General features: G+C 44.1%; 1 protein-coding gene across 1 annotated transcript in view; it reads left to right on the top strand.

The window, feature by feature from the left end:
- LOC126545824 (cell adhesion molecule Dscam1-like) overlaps positions 1-16058 on the top strand; it is a 710777-nt gene that overhangs the window by 538645 nt on the left and 156074 nt on the right. Inside the window, exon 7 of the mRNA XM_055061988.2 lies at positions 9144-9291. Within this exon, the coding sequence (XP_054917963.2) occupies positions 9144-9291 (148 nt within the window). The remainder of the gene's footprint in view (positions 1-9143; positions 9292-16058) is intronic.

The following is a 16058-nucleotide window of genomic DNA, read 5'->3' as shown; positions in this document are numbered from 1 at the left end:
ACTGAAGAGTCTGGAATAATTAGAATTAATTAGAAATCACTCATTTTATCGCCAGAACGCAATGTGCGACACAATCAACATGTGCGTCTACAATACATAATTTGCAGTATGCAGAAGTCGCCACGCGAGCACAATAAAAAAATAAGCGCCCGTTGTTAATTTCTCCTTAAGATGCCCGGTTCCATACCGAGCCTTATAAAGGGTGATGACAGGCAACATCAATATGACCCAGCGTAGCGGGTAACCGTTAGTTCTCAGCTGCAGGAGCTCAGAACCACAGCTAAGTGCGCACTTACACGATCCACAGTTTCAGCTACTTTTATTAGAGTCCGCATATGTACTTGTCGGTGATCATCAGTCCTCTTGAGAAAACGCAATTTCAAGGTTTCTTTGCCTTAGTATGGCTTAGAGACCGCACTGATGCGATGGAAGGCTTCCTCCGTGGTTGAAAGGCCGTCAGCAGCTATTACGAAGGCACTACCGTCTAGGCACACAATTCTTAGATATTTGTCAAGGGTGACCCGAAAAAGAGGCAGCAACAACACTGTAGCCAAGATCGTCCGAAACGAGCGGAAGTCAGAGACATAAAGCTTCTGTGCAGTGTGCACCGTGCGCACGGCTTGCAACTCGAGAGTTTCGTACTTAACGCATCTGTTGGCGACGAGCGCCAGGCTTGTGAATTCCGCGTAGGCTCACTTGTTACTCGCAAACGCTTTGTGCATGCGATGTACCTACAAAGTTGCAAGTCAAGCTTCTTATCAAAGGCAGCAAAAAAAATGAGGGTCCATTTTTTTTGTTTACATAAGTCACGGAATGAGTACAGTCACACGTTTCAATAGTGTCAATGCAATAAGGCGGGCTACTTAGTTGGTAGAGCTTGTATTCATATTCGCAGCGCAATATTACAGCAGGCGCCGGTCCTGTCGTTTGTGTCCTTCGTCAGTCCTTGTCTTTTGCGCCTTGCCTTTACTCATTCATACATGAACCAACTAGCCCAAGGAAGAGTTTTACTTGATTACAGCAGACACGCACGTACAGAAAAAAAAACGAAACAGACGAGACGAGTGCTAGGCAAGAGGAGTGAAAAAGTGGTTGGCCCGAAATTCTAATAAATGTGAACCGAAGGCAGAAACAGGCCGTTTCAGGTCATCAGCAAGCAGGCGGTTTTGTTGGAGGCCTGTAGTGCATGGCCAAGTGGTAGATGGCTTTATTGAAGACAGTTCTATAAACTGGTCTAGAGCCAAGAGAGAAGCAGAAAGGATGAACCTTATTTGTTACGCAAGTCGCTGTACTGTGTAACGTCGATTCGAATCTTCCGACAAACTCTTAGGTAATAGTTCCCCAAAAGACATTTTCGCGAAGTCAATCTTTACAAAGACCGATTTCAGTAGCTTGCAGCAACAAATGACGCGCACAGCGGATACTAAGCAGCTTTGAACTTTAAACCCTATAGAGGCGAGCTCAGGTGCAGACTTAGAAAGTCTTTTGTAAGAAGCCATTAAAGAAGGCTTTTGATTTATTGTTTGGCCATCGACTATGTGGCCGTCGAAACCTCCATAAACAGTATATCACGGTTCCTTACCAGCTTCTCTCGTTGGTGATAGTGGTATAAACTTCTTTGCTTGAATCTTAGAGACGCTTTGGACACCACTGCTACGGAAGAAGTGAAGAGGTATGTTTTTGTATGAATAATTGAAGTATATTACTAAAATTAATGCGAACGGATAAGTGTCATTTCTGTTGGCCCGACTATAGCTTAAGTACAGAAGATACGTACAAGATGGCTGAATTCTTGCTTTATTTAGAAGTGCAAACCCTTCCTGCTCGGATTCTAGGAAAGGATGGCGTTTAAAAAAACTCTTTGCGAGTTGACTTGCACCTAGTGGGCACCCATATCCTGAAGGCTGGCGAAGATCGCAAAAGTACTTATCCAGCCATAGACTATGCGGAGCCACTTCGTTATCATCGTGGAGCTTTTTCTGCATTTTAACTGCTAAGGTTGGCAAAATAGTAGACAAATTAGTGTTGCAGACTCGTGGCGGCACTACTGACATTCGCCTCTGGAACGCTGCAAAGCTCGTCGCCATATATATTGCTTATCTCGCCTTTGCCTTTTGCTTTCTCTGATATCGGTGGTTTGGCTGCCCTCAGATATTGCTCTGCAGTCGAGATATTGTGGAGCGGAACATGCAGGCTGCAGTTACGAATCCTTGTCGCGCACACGGCGGGCCGCTTGTTCACTGAAGAAAAGCACGAAACGACTATTGTAGGAATGCTCCGATGCACATAGAAGAATGAAGGTCTACAAGCAATTGGAGCGACCGTCGTGTGACGCTAATTTTTCTCTTGTGATCCATCTTATTGCGCTACAGTCAACCGATGGTCAACCCATACCAACTAGCCCAGCTTTCTGGTTGTTGTGTATGTTTTCTTCTTTTTTTTGCCAAAGATATATAATGCGTTTCGTACAGCTGGTGAGCATGAGGGCTCGATTTGAACATCCTCAAAGGCCACGTTTTGATGAAAGAGGTACACGCAAGGGCGCAACTACTCGGATGTCGGTATGGCTAAACCTCAGCAAAACCCAAGTTGATTCGATCATTCAGATACAACCTGGCGTCAGTAGTAGCTTACATGTAGCTTTGCGCATTGGGATGAGTCAGCCACCCAACAGAGCAACCGCCCAATCTAGCAATAGTGATCGCCAGCGCGCTTCTTGCTGCAGGGATGGGACCCGATATTACATGTTCATCATCGGCCAACGCGCAATTATACTCCACTTCTTTTTTTCTTTACAGCGGAGCTGCATATGGCTAGGGTACCATAGACGTTTCGTGTCCGCACACAAACACTATCATGATCAATTGCTCGTACCCTCGTAAGCAAACAAAAAATGCAACGACTGATACCCACGTAAAGCAGAGGCTACAAGCCCTGAGGAAAGTGAAGCGAACAGCTCTGACATTCTTTCTAATCACACTTACAACATACACAACTGCATGTTGAAAACTGCCATCGTGAATTGTTCATACCCCCGTAAGCAAGCAAAAACTGCAATGGCTCATAGCCGCGTAAGCTTCACGGTTGCTCACTTTGCGTGGGTTAGTTGCGATGACACTACCCCTGTGGTCGCTGCCGGTGATTTCAATGTGGATGTGTCGGGACGAAAAAGGGAGTGGTTTACACGTTTGCTGTTGCAGACATACGTCTCTTGCGATGCCACACCAATCCGGCCTAACCGACCACGCAACGGCGTACGTGCATCGATTTGACATTATCAAAGAATGTGTTTGCATTTGCGAGTATGCCGATCAGTATATATCATAGCGACCACAAAGCTATTATGACCGTCGTTACTAAGTGAGAATGAGTGATGTCAATAAAGTCTTTACCACAAGTTTTCTTACCACGATATTTACAGCTCCGCTCGTCATACACCTTCGCAGGCCGAGATGGCCTTGAATGTTTTTCGCTCCCTTCACCACCCAAGCTTGTGAATGTGTCCTATATGCTCCCGCAAAAGGAAGCCGGCCAATGCTAACTTTTTCATTGACGCAGCAGAACCCATCTAGGCGAAACGCGAAACAGAAGTGAAAGGAACTGCGAAGGGCCGAAGCAGCATAGCGGCGTCTCAAATTCCCGGATAGTTATATAGAGGGTGATAATTTTTAAGTTATCTATAATATTGGAACACCGTCTGTTGCAGATAATATAATTCTAGTCCTTGAGTCGGACTATTCATACAGGCGGACATTACTTGCATGAGAAACCGAAACAAATATTCAACTAATTTAAAAAATTCACTCAGTATCTTCCTAATTAATTACTTTACGGCACGTATTCCAATTTACGAATTGTAGTGGATGAGTTTGCAAAGCGTATCCAATTGGAATGAATTTCCAGAATGACACCAATTTGGAGATATGCGCCATATAACTCGTCGTAAAAATTCATTGTTGTTCCACTTAGTTTTTCAACAAAACGCTCTTTCATGCATTTATGCACAAAAGTAACTGTAACACCCATGTATATTGTCCCACACTTCTGAAAATATCTGGGGGCTGCTGTCATCCTGGAAATTAATTTCAAGTGGATACGTCTTGCAAGTTCATCGGTTACAATTCGCAAATTGCAATATGTGCAGTAAATGCTGAATTAGGAAGTTAATTTGCAATATTTGTTAATTAGTTGAATATGTGTTTCGATTTCTCGTGCTGGTAATGTTCGCCTCTTCGAATAACCCAGCTCAAGGACAAGATTTATGCTATCTGCCACACACGGTTTTTGATAGTTGCGGAAAACTTAAAAATGATCACCCCGTGTACACATACATACATATGTATAAGCAGTGCCACCTAACATAGCCCTTGATATTACTTTTGGGACATGAATACCATGCAGGGTTTCTTTTGTCTCCTATGTTTCTTTTCGACTTCTTTTAGTCTACATGCCCCCCTCCCCTACTTGACCATTCTTAAGCATGCTGTCAATTAATTGCCAGATATAAAATAGTTACGTAACTCTATAAACAGCCAGTTAAAAGTGGCAAAAAGATTATATCTAGAACAAAAGCCTTACAAGCAAGCGATAATACCAAATTGAAATGGGACATCGTCAACTCCTTTCTAAACAGGAATTCTCGACCAAAACAGGTATCAAAAATTATGTACAATAACTCAGAGTATAACTACCCTATCCTAATAGCCAACACTTTCAGCTCCTATTTTTTTTTTTTTTTCATGACACACCCTCTCCTTCACAAGTCCCTCAACTTAATCGTCTCCCTCATTCATTTTTTTTCTCTTCCCCACAACACCAGAGGAAATATGTAAGGTTATGTGTCACCTAAAACCCACCAGTGCGGGAACTGTTGAAGCTCTGCCTGCTACTATTACAATGATTGCGCACCTATATTCTGATATCTTGCCTTATATTACGAATTTGATATTCAAGACTGGTCTGTTTCCTAACGAGCTTAAGCGCGGTAAAGTCATTCTAGTTCTTAAAAAAGGTGACACCACTCTAATACATGCCTACCGCCCTATATGTATATTACTTTTTTTCGGCGAAGTTCTCCAGAAATTAATCAAATTGCGTCTAAACGAATACCTCACTACATTTAATATTCTCTCTTCATGCCACTTTGGTTTTCGTAATGGATACTCCACTTATCTGGCACTCATACATATAACTGACCAATTAAAAAAGCAATAGACGAAAATCTATTTGCAGATTCAGTCTTCATCGATCTAACAAAGGCATTCGACTGCTTAAACCATAGTATCCCTTTTTCTAAGCTTGAGGCTATCGGTGTACGTGATCCTGCCTTCTCACTATTAAAAAGTTACTTATCTAACAGAGTTAAGGTTGTGTCTATGTCTAATGTCTATTCCAGACAACAAACCACTAACATTGGCGCCCCTCAAAGATCCATCATAGGAACGCTACTGTTGTTGATTTATATTAATGGTCTACCTAACTGTTTGTCGTCTACCAAGTGCATTCTGTACACTGATGATACTACCATGTTTGCCTCTGATAAAAACATGTCACTTATTATTAACGAGCTAAATACCGATGTAGAAGATGTTTTAAGTTGGTGTAATGCTAACCTATTATCTACTAATGCCACCAAGACTAAATTTGTTGTATTTTCCTCAAATCAACAACATTCGGCATCCTTCCCTTTAACTTTTGGCTCACATTCTATCTCTCCCAGTCCATGCTCATCTTTCCTTGGTATTTCTCTTGACTGCAATTGGAAATATAAAGATCACATTTCTCACATAAAAAATAAAATAACATACGGTATTCGCGTTCTAATTAAAACTCGTACCTACTTTACATACGGTACATTAATCTGGCTATACTACTCATTCGTTCACTCTCGTATTAACTACGACATAATATGCGGGGGTAGCACTTGTAACACTCACTTGGCATCCCTCCATGTAGTCCAGAACCAATCCATAAGGAATTATTATAAGTAGTTCACGTTTTTCAAATGAAAAATCACTACTACATGAAAACAACATCCTAACCATTTCAGAACTCACCAAATATAATCTAGGAATTTTATTCTACAAATATATGACTAAGAAACTACCATCGATCTGCTTCTCACCTTGTGACCTGATAGCTCATAGTCACACTAGATTTGCACTCAATAATAATTTCCGTCTACCTAAAGTGCATACTAACTATGGTAAACAGACTGCGGAATTTTCCTCGATATCGCTTTGGAATAATCTGCCACCTATAATCAAAATGCAAAAAATGCATACCAATTTAAAAGAGAACTAAAAGCATTCATAATAAGTACTTACTGATAGTGTCCGTTTTTTCTCATTTTATTCTGTTTTTTTATACTGTCATGCTGTTAACAAGTGTTGTTATTACTCATATGATATAAACACGTTTTGACATTACTCTTAGCTCTCATCTGTGCTACTGTTCTTGAAACATTGTATACCATCATAAGTGTCTTTAACAGGAGGTCCCGATACATTCTTCGACTACGGGACCTCCTTATGTGTTCTACACACACGTAATTAGAATTAAATAAATTCTTAACTTCTGAAACACCATCTTCCTAGGGTATAGCGCAATAGCCTGCCTGCAGGTCTACGAAGCACTGAAAGTTAGATATTTTTTGAACGGGTATATTGCAATGGCAGGCATGATTTTCAATCTTGTGGCCCCTAACACCACTACTTGATATTAACGAGCTGAACATCAAGCGTCACCTTTCATTATGCACAGAAAGCAGAAATAACACGACAAATAGAAATGCACTTCTATTTTTCAGAGTTACTCGGTGTAGGCGCATCTTCCCAAAATGGACGGTTTCTTTGGGAGGGATCGCAAAAAGAGAAAGACAAACGAGGTGCAGTTGAATTCTGAGCTCGAAGCCCATCTTGGTTGTTCATGTGGCTCTATTCACGAGCAGTTCTCAAACTTATCGGTTTCTATTCTAGCAAAAAATCGGCTAAACGTCCATTGTGATGTTAGATATCGTAGTGCTGGCCTAGTATTTCTTTTTTTTTTACATACCTTAGTTTGCACGAGCATTATATCTCTAAATTGTACATTTCATTTTCGAAGCGCTTCTTACTGGGTTTTTTTTTTCGACTTCTTACAGCAAACAGGCGAAGGTTCTGTCTCATTCATACGTTCGAGGAGTCGTAAATTATCGTGCAATTACTAACGGTTTGACGATAGGTGCACATGAGAAGTGTTGTTCTTTAAGAGAAAAAAAGGAGGACATGACGCAGGAGAAAGAGGACGAGAAAAGAAGAATAAGAAAGCGCAAGCAGTATTTCTGTTTTTTTTTTTTTTTTTTTTGGTATCAGGTTGTCAATCAGAAACCCAAATTTAGCGCTCACACTCCTAAAGAAAATGGCCTTCAGTATGGCAGAAACTCCACTTTAGTGGTTTCACGCAAACGTTAAAATTTCTCGTAAGATTTCGGAAGAGTAAACAAAATTAGTTGCAGTGTGGCTACGTTTCTTTCTGGCGCCACAATCTGTCCCCTAGCACTGGAAAGCTTTATAGGTGCGGCTTCACCATATAATCTTCTGTGATAAAAAATTTAGACGTGCACCGGCAGCTACGTGTGTGATGTGCAACCAGTCGTATCAGATTTCGCAGCTCTTCGCAGAGTTCGCTACCAATTTTCTCCTGGTCCTCCCCCAGAGGAATAGTCTGTGGTGGTAAAGAAAAAAAAAAGAACTGGAATAAAAGAAGATGAAACATTAAAAGGGTCTGTCGCAATTGCGAATCTGCGGGCGTGACAACAACACCGCAGTAACCCACCTTCATTTTCTACGGACACCGGAGAATTGCGTAACTTGCGTGGCTCCTGAATCGTAGCGTTGAGCACGAAAATGACAAAAGCAGCGATACCGAAAATCCCTCGTGGCGTCCTTTCCATCTTTTTCGGTTTCTTCCCCTCGAAACTCCGAGATTTTGCAACACATTCTCCCCTCCCCCTTCCGCATGCACATGCTTGCGACATCAATATTGCGCGGTTGCAATAACGGTGCTTGTATTGTCGATGCAATTTTTGGATGCAAGTTTCGGTAATGGATAAGTCAACCCCTTGGTTAAGAAATACACACAGACAGGTAACCCAGAGAGCGTTACAATACGTGAAAAGACGCCGAATCCGTAAAAAATAATGCAATGCAGTTATGCAGCAGCTGGTAGACGGCAAAATTCGTTGCTCTACGGCAAATTAATCGCAAGCTTCCTTTCCTTTGCCGCAATTAAGGTTGGCTATAGCTCAAATGAGAAAAGGCTCTTGCTGATGAGAATACTATTCGCAGTGTTCTCTTTTATGTGCTTGACGGCAAAGTAATCTGCGCAGTACCGTAGCGGACTTCACGTTTCCCTAAAATATGTAGACAATCTCTTAGAATGGAGGCTAGCTGTTAACGGAGTGCAGTCTAATCTCATGCTCATTATTGGCACCGTTCATTCATATACGAGGAAACTTACCCAGGAACTATACTTCACCGAGCGATAGTTTAGCTTCGTTAGTTTGTTTCGTACCTTTGTAGATGAAATCTTTCGTTCCCGTATTTCTTTCCTTATGCCACCGAGAGTTTATTTCTGTTGTTCCCACCGCGTTAGCTACAGGCATGCAAAGCATGAGCGTCCTATTTCACTGTGTGTCTGTACAATACTGTGCTCTGAGCAAAGTGGGCATGACGAGGTATTGTAGAGTTTGACGACTTCGCTGACGGTGTCATACTGCGGTGCGTGGTTAAGACATTCGCCCGGAGCGATTAAATTATTTTAAAGCGTCATTTCTTCGACTAGGCGACCTCACTGCGTGCTACATCATAGCCGGCTGCGTTTTCACAGACGCGCATAATGACTCAGAAGGGTTTGGGTGCGAGCTAGTTGGTACGGATCATGAATGATCCGTACCAACCATATGAATGCGCATAATGGCGCACCATATGACGTGCCATACGAATGACGTATGACGCACCAATGACGTACCATATGAATGCGCATAATGACACACAGAATGCGAGACAGCGTGCTCACAGCAAAGGATATAGTTCGAGGAGCCATGAGAGACGCAGAGACGTTCTGTGAGTCCGCACGTGGTGAGCTCCTTGTTTGTTTTTCAGGGCCGCCGAAGTTCGATGTCAAGTTTCGAGCGCACGCCGTCAAGAGAGGCGAGAAGGCCCGACTCCAGTGTACGGCCATGGGAGACCTGCCGATCGCCATGACCTGGTCGAAGAACAACGACCGGGTCCCCGAAAAGAGCAAGTACAAGTGCGTGTCGCTTGCCTACGTCACTTTCTGTATCTTTGTATTCTCGCGCTGAATGCGTGCACACATAACTCGGATATGATGGCGGCGACGTTGTCCTGCGTTGTTAACTTGCAAGTGGTTTTGCGTGCTGCGCGTATTCTTCGTTTCAAAGGCATGGACTCTTCTTCGAAGGGGAAAGCTGTCTCAGTCTTGGGCAGCTAAGTTGTGAAAGCGCCATTAGCAGCTTTCACCTGGGATTTACCTCGCACAAACAGTAACTTTCTGACGTAATAGTCCTGCGGAAACCCGCAAGGTGGAGAGAAGTAATTAATAAAGGGAAAGTGAGACATCCACCCAAACGGAGCTAAGTGCTACAAAGGAAACGCATGCGGGTTCCTCGAAAGAAAAGCTTCGCAGCTGAAGAAAAATTCGTCCCGGACCAGGACGAATTTTTCTTCAACTGCGAAGCTTTTCTTTCGAGGAACCCGCATGCGTTTCCTTTGTAGCACTTAGCTCCGTTTGGGTGGATGTCTCACTTTCCCTTTATTAATAACTTTGTGCAGCGTCATTTGCTATCTCGTTCGGCACATTTCCATCCCGCATACGGTGGCAGAACTCAACTGTACCTTCTCGGTTCAAAGTGTTGTGAAGGCTTTGCAGTGATTCCTGCAAAGAGAACTAAAGATAAAATCATCGTGTCGCTGTCATCATTATTGTGCCGTGGTCGCCACCATGCCGCCGCCATCGTCGTTGCTGTTGTCGTCATGCCGGGCGCTTGTCGGCGTCGTCTTCGCTGCTGTCATCATTTCACTATTTGCTTCTTTGCTATCGTTGTCTCATGCCGAGGGCGCATACATAGGGTGCCTTCTTTTTTTTTAGCTGCACCAAAGATTTAAAAATGGCCTGTTGCAAATGGCACAATTCTAATCCTTGATCTAAGTTACTCGATGAGGCAGCCATTATTTCTGCGAGAAATCAAAATGCCTAATTAACTGATGAGCATAATTACACTAACAAAATTTTAATTAATTATGTTACGACACATATTTTAATCTACGAATTGTAGCTAATGAGTTCGCAAGAAATATCTACTTGCGACGAATTCTCAGGACTGCACCAGTTTCGAGATAATAATTTTCAAAGTGTGCGACGAAATGCAAGGACGTTCCAGTTACCTTTCGTTAGAGAAAATGCTATTTCATGCATTGAAGCATAGAAGTAACTGGAACACCAATGCATTTCATCGGACACGGTGAAAATAATATATGGGAACTGGTGCAGTCGAGAGGATTCCTTCCAAGTGGATACGCCTTGAGAACTCACTGGCTACAATTCGTAGGTTAAAATATGTACCATAACATAGTTAATGAAAAAGCGGATTAGTGTAGTTATGTTAATTATTTATTTCACATTTTGATTTCTCGTTGATTTATGGCTGCCTCATTTAGTAATTTAAATCAAGGGTTAGAACTGTGCTATCTGCCAGAGGCGGTTTTCGAAAATTCGGCGGTGCTAAAAAATAACTATATATATTGTAAGTAGAGGTGTGCGAACATTCGGAACTTTCGGATAATTAATCGAATAGTGCCCTTTTAAATTCGGTCTTCGAATCAAATAGTCCATATTTGTAAATGCGAATGTTTTGCGAATAATTTTTGAATATTTCAAAGTGTCAGCTGTGCCAAATAAAGATAAAATTAGAGCAGCAGTGCAGTAAGTTTTCACCACTGCAGGCGTAGTCGATGACCTCGGACATAGTCGATGACGTCAGGCGTCAGTCGAAGTTGTCTGTCGATGACGACAGACTACTCCAAGCATGCGCTGCAAAACACAAGGTCGTGGGATCAAATCCCGGCCGTTGCGGCCGAATTTCGATGGGGGTGAAATGCAAAAACGCCCGTGCTACCGCGCACTGGGTGCACGTTAAAGAGCCCCAGGTGGTCAAAATTAACGCGGAGTCCCCCACTACGGCGTGCCTCATAATCATATTGCGCTTTCGGGACGTAAAACCCCAGAATTCAATTGATTACTTCAAGCAATACAGAATATTTGAATCCCTTCATGTAGCCACCGTTTCTTATTTCTACCTTTCTCATATTTCGATGAAAACTTGTGGTCCCTCCCACAAGGGTCGAATTAGTGGGAATCGAATGCATTCGGAAGTTTCGGGACCTCATTTTTCTCTCATTTCGTCAGCAAGCAAAAATAATACTAATAATTAATAAGAACACACACACACACACACACACACACACACACACACACACACACACACACACACACACACACACACACACACACACACACACACACACACACACACACACACACACACACACACACACACACACACGCACACGCACGCACGCACGCACGCACGCACACGCACACACACGCACATATATATATATATATATATGCGTATGTGTTGTCTCCAACGAAAAATTGCTTTTACAGCCAAGGGGGGCTTCCGTAAAAACAGAAGATAAACGAAACGTTTTTCCTCCTTTTTCTTTGTTTCGAAGCGGCCTCTGGTACTGCGTACACATAAGTTGAGATGACGCCAAGTAGTCTTCACAAGTGTAAGTATTGGCGTCCGTCACAAAAAGGAACGGTATGATCGACCCAAGCCCGTTTTTCGGCAGGTAGCATCGACGCAGTTCGTCGAAGCCCTCGCGCTTAACGCATTTGCGTGCCGCACGTATACGTGTGCCGAGGCGCACCTGTTTGTAGCGTCCTACCGACGCGCCATCTGCGGGACATGAGGTTGGGTCTCCTAAATCTATACACATTGAACCCCCTATTCATTTCGATATCACGGCGTGGCAGTAATCGAAGGAAAGAGAGAAATGGCGACATGTACGACGTTTGTAGCCCGCCTGATTGATTCGCGATCGAAGGACGCCTACTTGAATCCCCGTGCACGGAAAGTCCGTTTCTCCGTTCCGCTTTATCCGTGCATCGCACTTGTGGGCCGCGTTTGCCTGCAGATTGTAGGTGTCTCAAGCCAGCCGTGCAGTCCCCTCCGAGTGACAACTAAACCAACTCAAAATGTCGCAGCGATTGCTTCGTGGAGCTTGCAGTGCGTGCTTGTGCCGTGAACCGTTCTAGAAACTTCGAATGGCATCGAAAGCTGTCAGTTTGTCGTAACTATAGTGCGAGCTCTCGGCTGCACTAGCTTCTGATTATCATTACTACTTGGAGCACCAACTTGGAATGAGGGCACCGTGATATTATTATAGAGTCGTAGGCGTGTCACGTTTCCCGGTCGGGCGTACGGTGACACTAGAATCGTCTGCCCTGTACCTGCTGCCTTTTGCCAGACCGATTTATCGTATGCGATCATGTGCTTTTCCGTGTACGATGATGTTGCGTGGCCAAAAGTCTCGATTTCTATGCTAACACTGCCGGCGGCGAACAAACTTTTTTTGGTGTCGAGCTTGTAGCTTTTCCTGTCTGTAGATCCAAGATTCGGTACCTGCCTTTTATGCACAGTGGCTGAGCCGGAGTGAATGCCTCACGTAGACCCGATCAGTAAGCTATCTCACTCTTTTTTCTGCTTAGTTGGAGTTATTCTTCCGAACAATTGCTCGCATCTTTCTCAAATACGACTAGGAAAAGTTAGTTACTAAGGTTTTCGACACACGGTGAGGAAACATCACATTGAGGACCTTTACTGCCTTTTATAAGCGCCTATAGATGCTAAAATCTCGCATATCGTATGCTTGAAAATATTTTGGTTACGACACGTTGCGCAGATGATTGGCTGCCGCGCTACGAGTTATCTCAAAAGGCACTGCTATAAATATACCTTACCAAGTGACATATCGATCTATTTGGTGTTTTATTACCAAAATTCTTTAGCGCGCAGAAACTACAGACACAAGAAAAAATGAGACACACCATAGCCCTTGTACCTATCTCATCCCTTTTGTGTCCGTGAGTTCTGCGCGCTAAAGAAGCTTGGTTTTAAATCTCTGCTCCGAACATAACATTTTTATCTCGAAAGCAACAATGAATGAAATGAGCAAGAAAAAAGGAAAGAAAAAGATCTGCTGTCGGGAAGTAATTTTAATTATGGGGTTTTACGTGCCAAAACCACTTTCTGATTATGAGGCACGCCGTAGTGGAGGACTCCGGAAATTTCGACCACCTGGGGTTCTTTTAACGTGCACCTAAATCTAAGTACACGGGTGTTTTCGCATTTCGCCCCCATCGAAATGCGGCCGCCGTGGCCGGGATTCGATCCCGCGACCTCGTGCTGCAGCAGCCTAACACCATAGCCACTGAGCAACCACGACGGGTTCTGCTGTCGGGAAGTAAACATCAGATTGCTTAAATAAAAAAAAAAAAGAATTCTGGGGTGCTGTGTCTTCTTTTTTTTTTTTCGATATGCTTCGACTCGCTAAATACAGAACATCGCGGCAGTAGTCTACATCGTTTCACAGAAACAACTACTTTCCTCATAAATCGATTGTAAATCACCAGCCATTTGTGTAAATTATCGGCGACTATAGAGTGCGCAGGACATATGAATGATTTGAATGAAGCTGAAGATAAATTCCTCGCGTATCATCGTTCCCGCCATTTATCCTGCGGACAGGTGACTCAGACCCTATGGTTATATTATTACTGTTATTATTTCACAACAGCTGCCTATTCCTTAAGAAGGAGGGGATAGAAACAGAAAACAGGAAGCAGGGAAGTGAAGAGGAAAAATGGAACAAGATGACAGGCCACGCAGACCGAAGCAAAGCAACGACTCCATGCCTAACACGCATGCCGAGGACGCAGTCCCGAGTTCGTTTCCTATCCAAAGCAACTATGGTCCAATGGAAGCAGAATGCACAGGTGCCCGTGCACATATATTTCGCTATTCATTAAACAACTCCAATAATTCCAAGCCCCCAAGTTCGGCGTCGTTCATTACACACTCTGCAGTTTTGGGGCATCAAACATACCTTTGCGACAAAAGGATACACCAAGCGCATTCAATCAACAAAAGAAACGGCATGTCTGTTGGTCAGGCTTCGGTGTTGTCAATTAAGTGCGTACAAGTTACGTTAATGCTGCATTTCTATGCATTAGCATTTTTAAGGTACTTCACGGGCTTTCCGGGGCGGTTTATCTATATCTCTATCTATGTTTGTATCTATGTATCTATGTTTGTATGTTTATATCTAACCGCTTTCCCACCTATCTGGGTCACTGAGTAGTCAGCGGGCTGCTGTGCTGAGGTAACAGAGTTCGAAACCAACCGTCGGCTTGGGTCACTGAGTACGTGGCAATGTGTACGTACGCGCCTCTTTTCAACGAACCTCGCTCACGCCGACATGGGTCAATGCATAGACTCGACACCGGGTAGCTACCGCGGTTCGAAGATGCTCGCCGACCCGGAGTACTGGCCGTGTGCCACTCGGTCTGTGCTGGTCTCTGATGAATATCTCTGATGCCAACTGGGGTCACTGGGTGTGTCCCAGTAGGTGTGCACCGCTCTTCAATGAGCGTCTTTGATGCGAGCTGGGGTAATTAGGTCTGTGTCGCTGGAAATATGCCGCTCTGCATTGACAAAAAAGATGCCTTAAATTTGTCCGATGATTAGCGAAATCGCACCAACGTTACAAGGGTTTCTTAAGGACAGCAACCGGACGCATTATCAATCAGACTGCGCCACAAATGAACTGGGTCGCTTTTCAGTTAACGTATTTCCAACCAACGCTTTAGCCAGCTGCGCATGCAGCGAGGCCAGCCGAGCAGCTCACTCGGCATGTGCCACTGAGTGCGCGGCAAGCGAGGCAACAATTCTCAGCGATAAGTATGGACAGCTGGGCTAGTTGGTTGTGATTAGCATTATGAAACATCGTTCCAGCGCTGGAACGATGTTTCATAATTCTCAGCCTTCGCAGGTACCGGTGCGCCACGCTTCTCCTCTCGAAGGCAGCCCACGGACTTGTCGGCAGCGGCACTAGATGGCGCGGTGTGCCCAGAAAGAAGCGCGAGAGATAAGTCCAATTGACGCATGACGCGTTTCTCGGCGTTCGCACGCGTCGGCGCGCCGTGCATTTCGGAGGCCACGCGTAGCCTTCGTGGCGACGGCGATAGTTTGCGCCAAGTGTTCCTAGAAGCGCGAAATAGGAGCCCCGCTGCAGTACACGCCTCATGCAAAACTCCTCTCTATGGTAGCAGCGTGTTGTGTCGCTATATTGACTCAATGCTAACGCATTACCGCCGACAGTCATCGTGAGATGGGTTTTGCAGTAATTTCTTAATCTCCTACACGCATGTGGTTTACCTTTATTCGCAGCACTTCGCTATTTCGGCAAGCAATGCACCCGAAAAGGGGATTTTTTTTTTTACAATAAGTCAGAATGAACACTGGAAAGGCAGGACCCTAAAGCTCTAACTTTGTAACGTATTAATAAAACCAGCTGCAAGCAGGCCTAGTTCACAATAACCAGGGCCGGCAGTCCGTGGTATAGCGAGTGAAATTGCAGCAGAGCCGCTGTAGCCCCGGAGAGAGAAACATGATGCGCGAAAAACCCCTATAGTTCCCCTATAGTTCACGGTACTGTCAAAGTGGCTGTGGCTATTTTTCAGCAGAGTACGAGGTCGAGGCTTCGAGTCCCGGCCACGGAGATGCCACTTCGACGAGGGCGAAATGCAAAAACGCTCGTGTACTTGGATTTACGCGCACGTTAAAGAAACTCAGGTGGTTTATATTAATCCGGAATCCCCCATTACCGCGTGCTTCACAATAATAACGTAGTTTTAGCACGTAAAACCCCAGA

The sequence above is a fragment of the Dermacentor andersoni genome, chromosome 1 (assembly GCF_023375885.2).
Source record: "Dermacentor andersoni chromosome 1, qqDerAnde1_hic_scaffold, whole genome shotgun sequence".
NCBI lineage: Eukaryota > Metazoa > Arthropoda > Arachnida > Ixodida > Ixodidae > Dermacentor > Dermacentor andersoni.
Note: the sequence above shows the minus strand (reverse complement) of the source record. Positions and strands in the feature narration are given on the sequence as shown.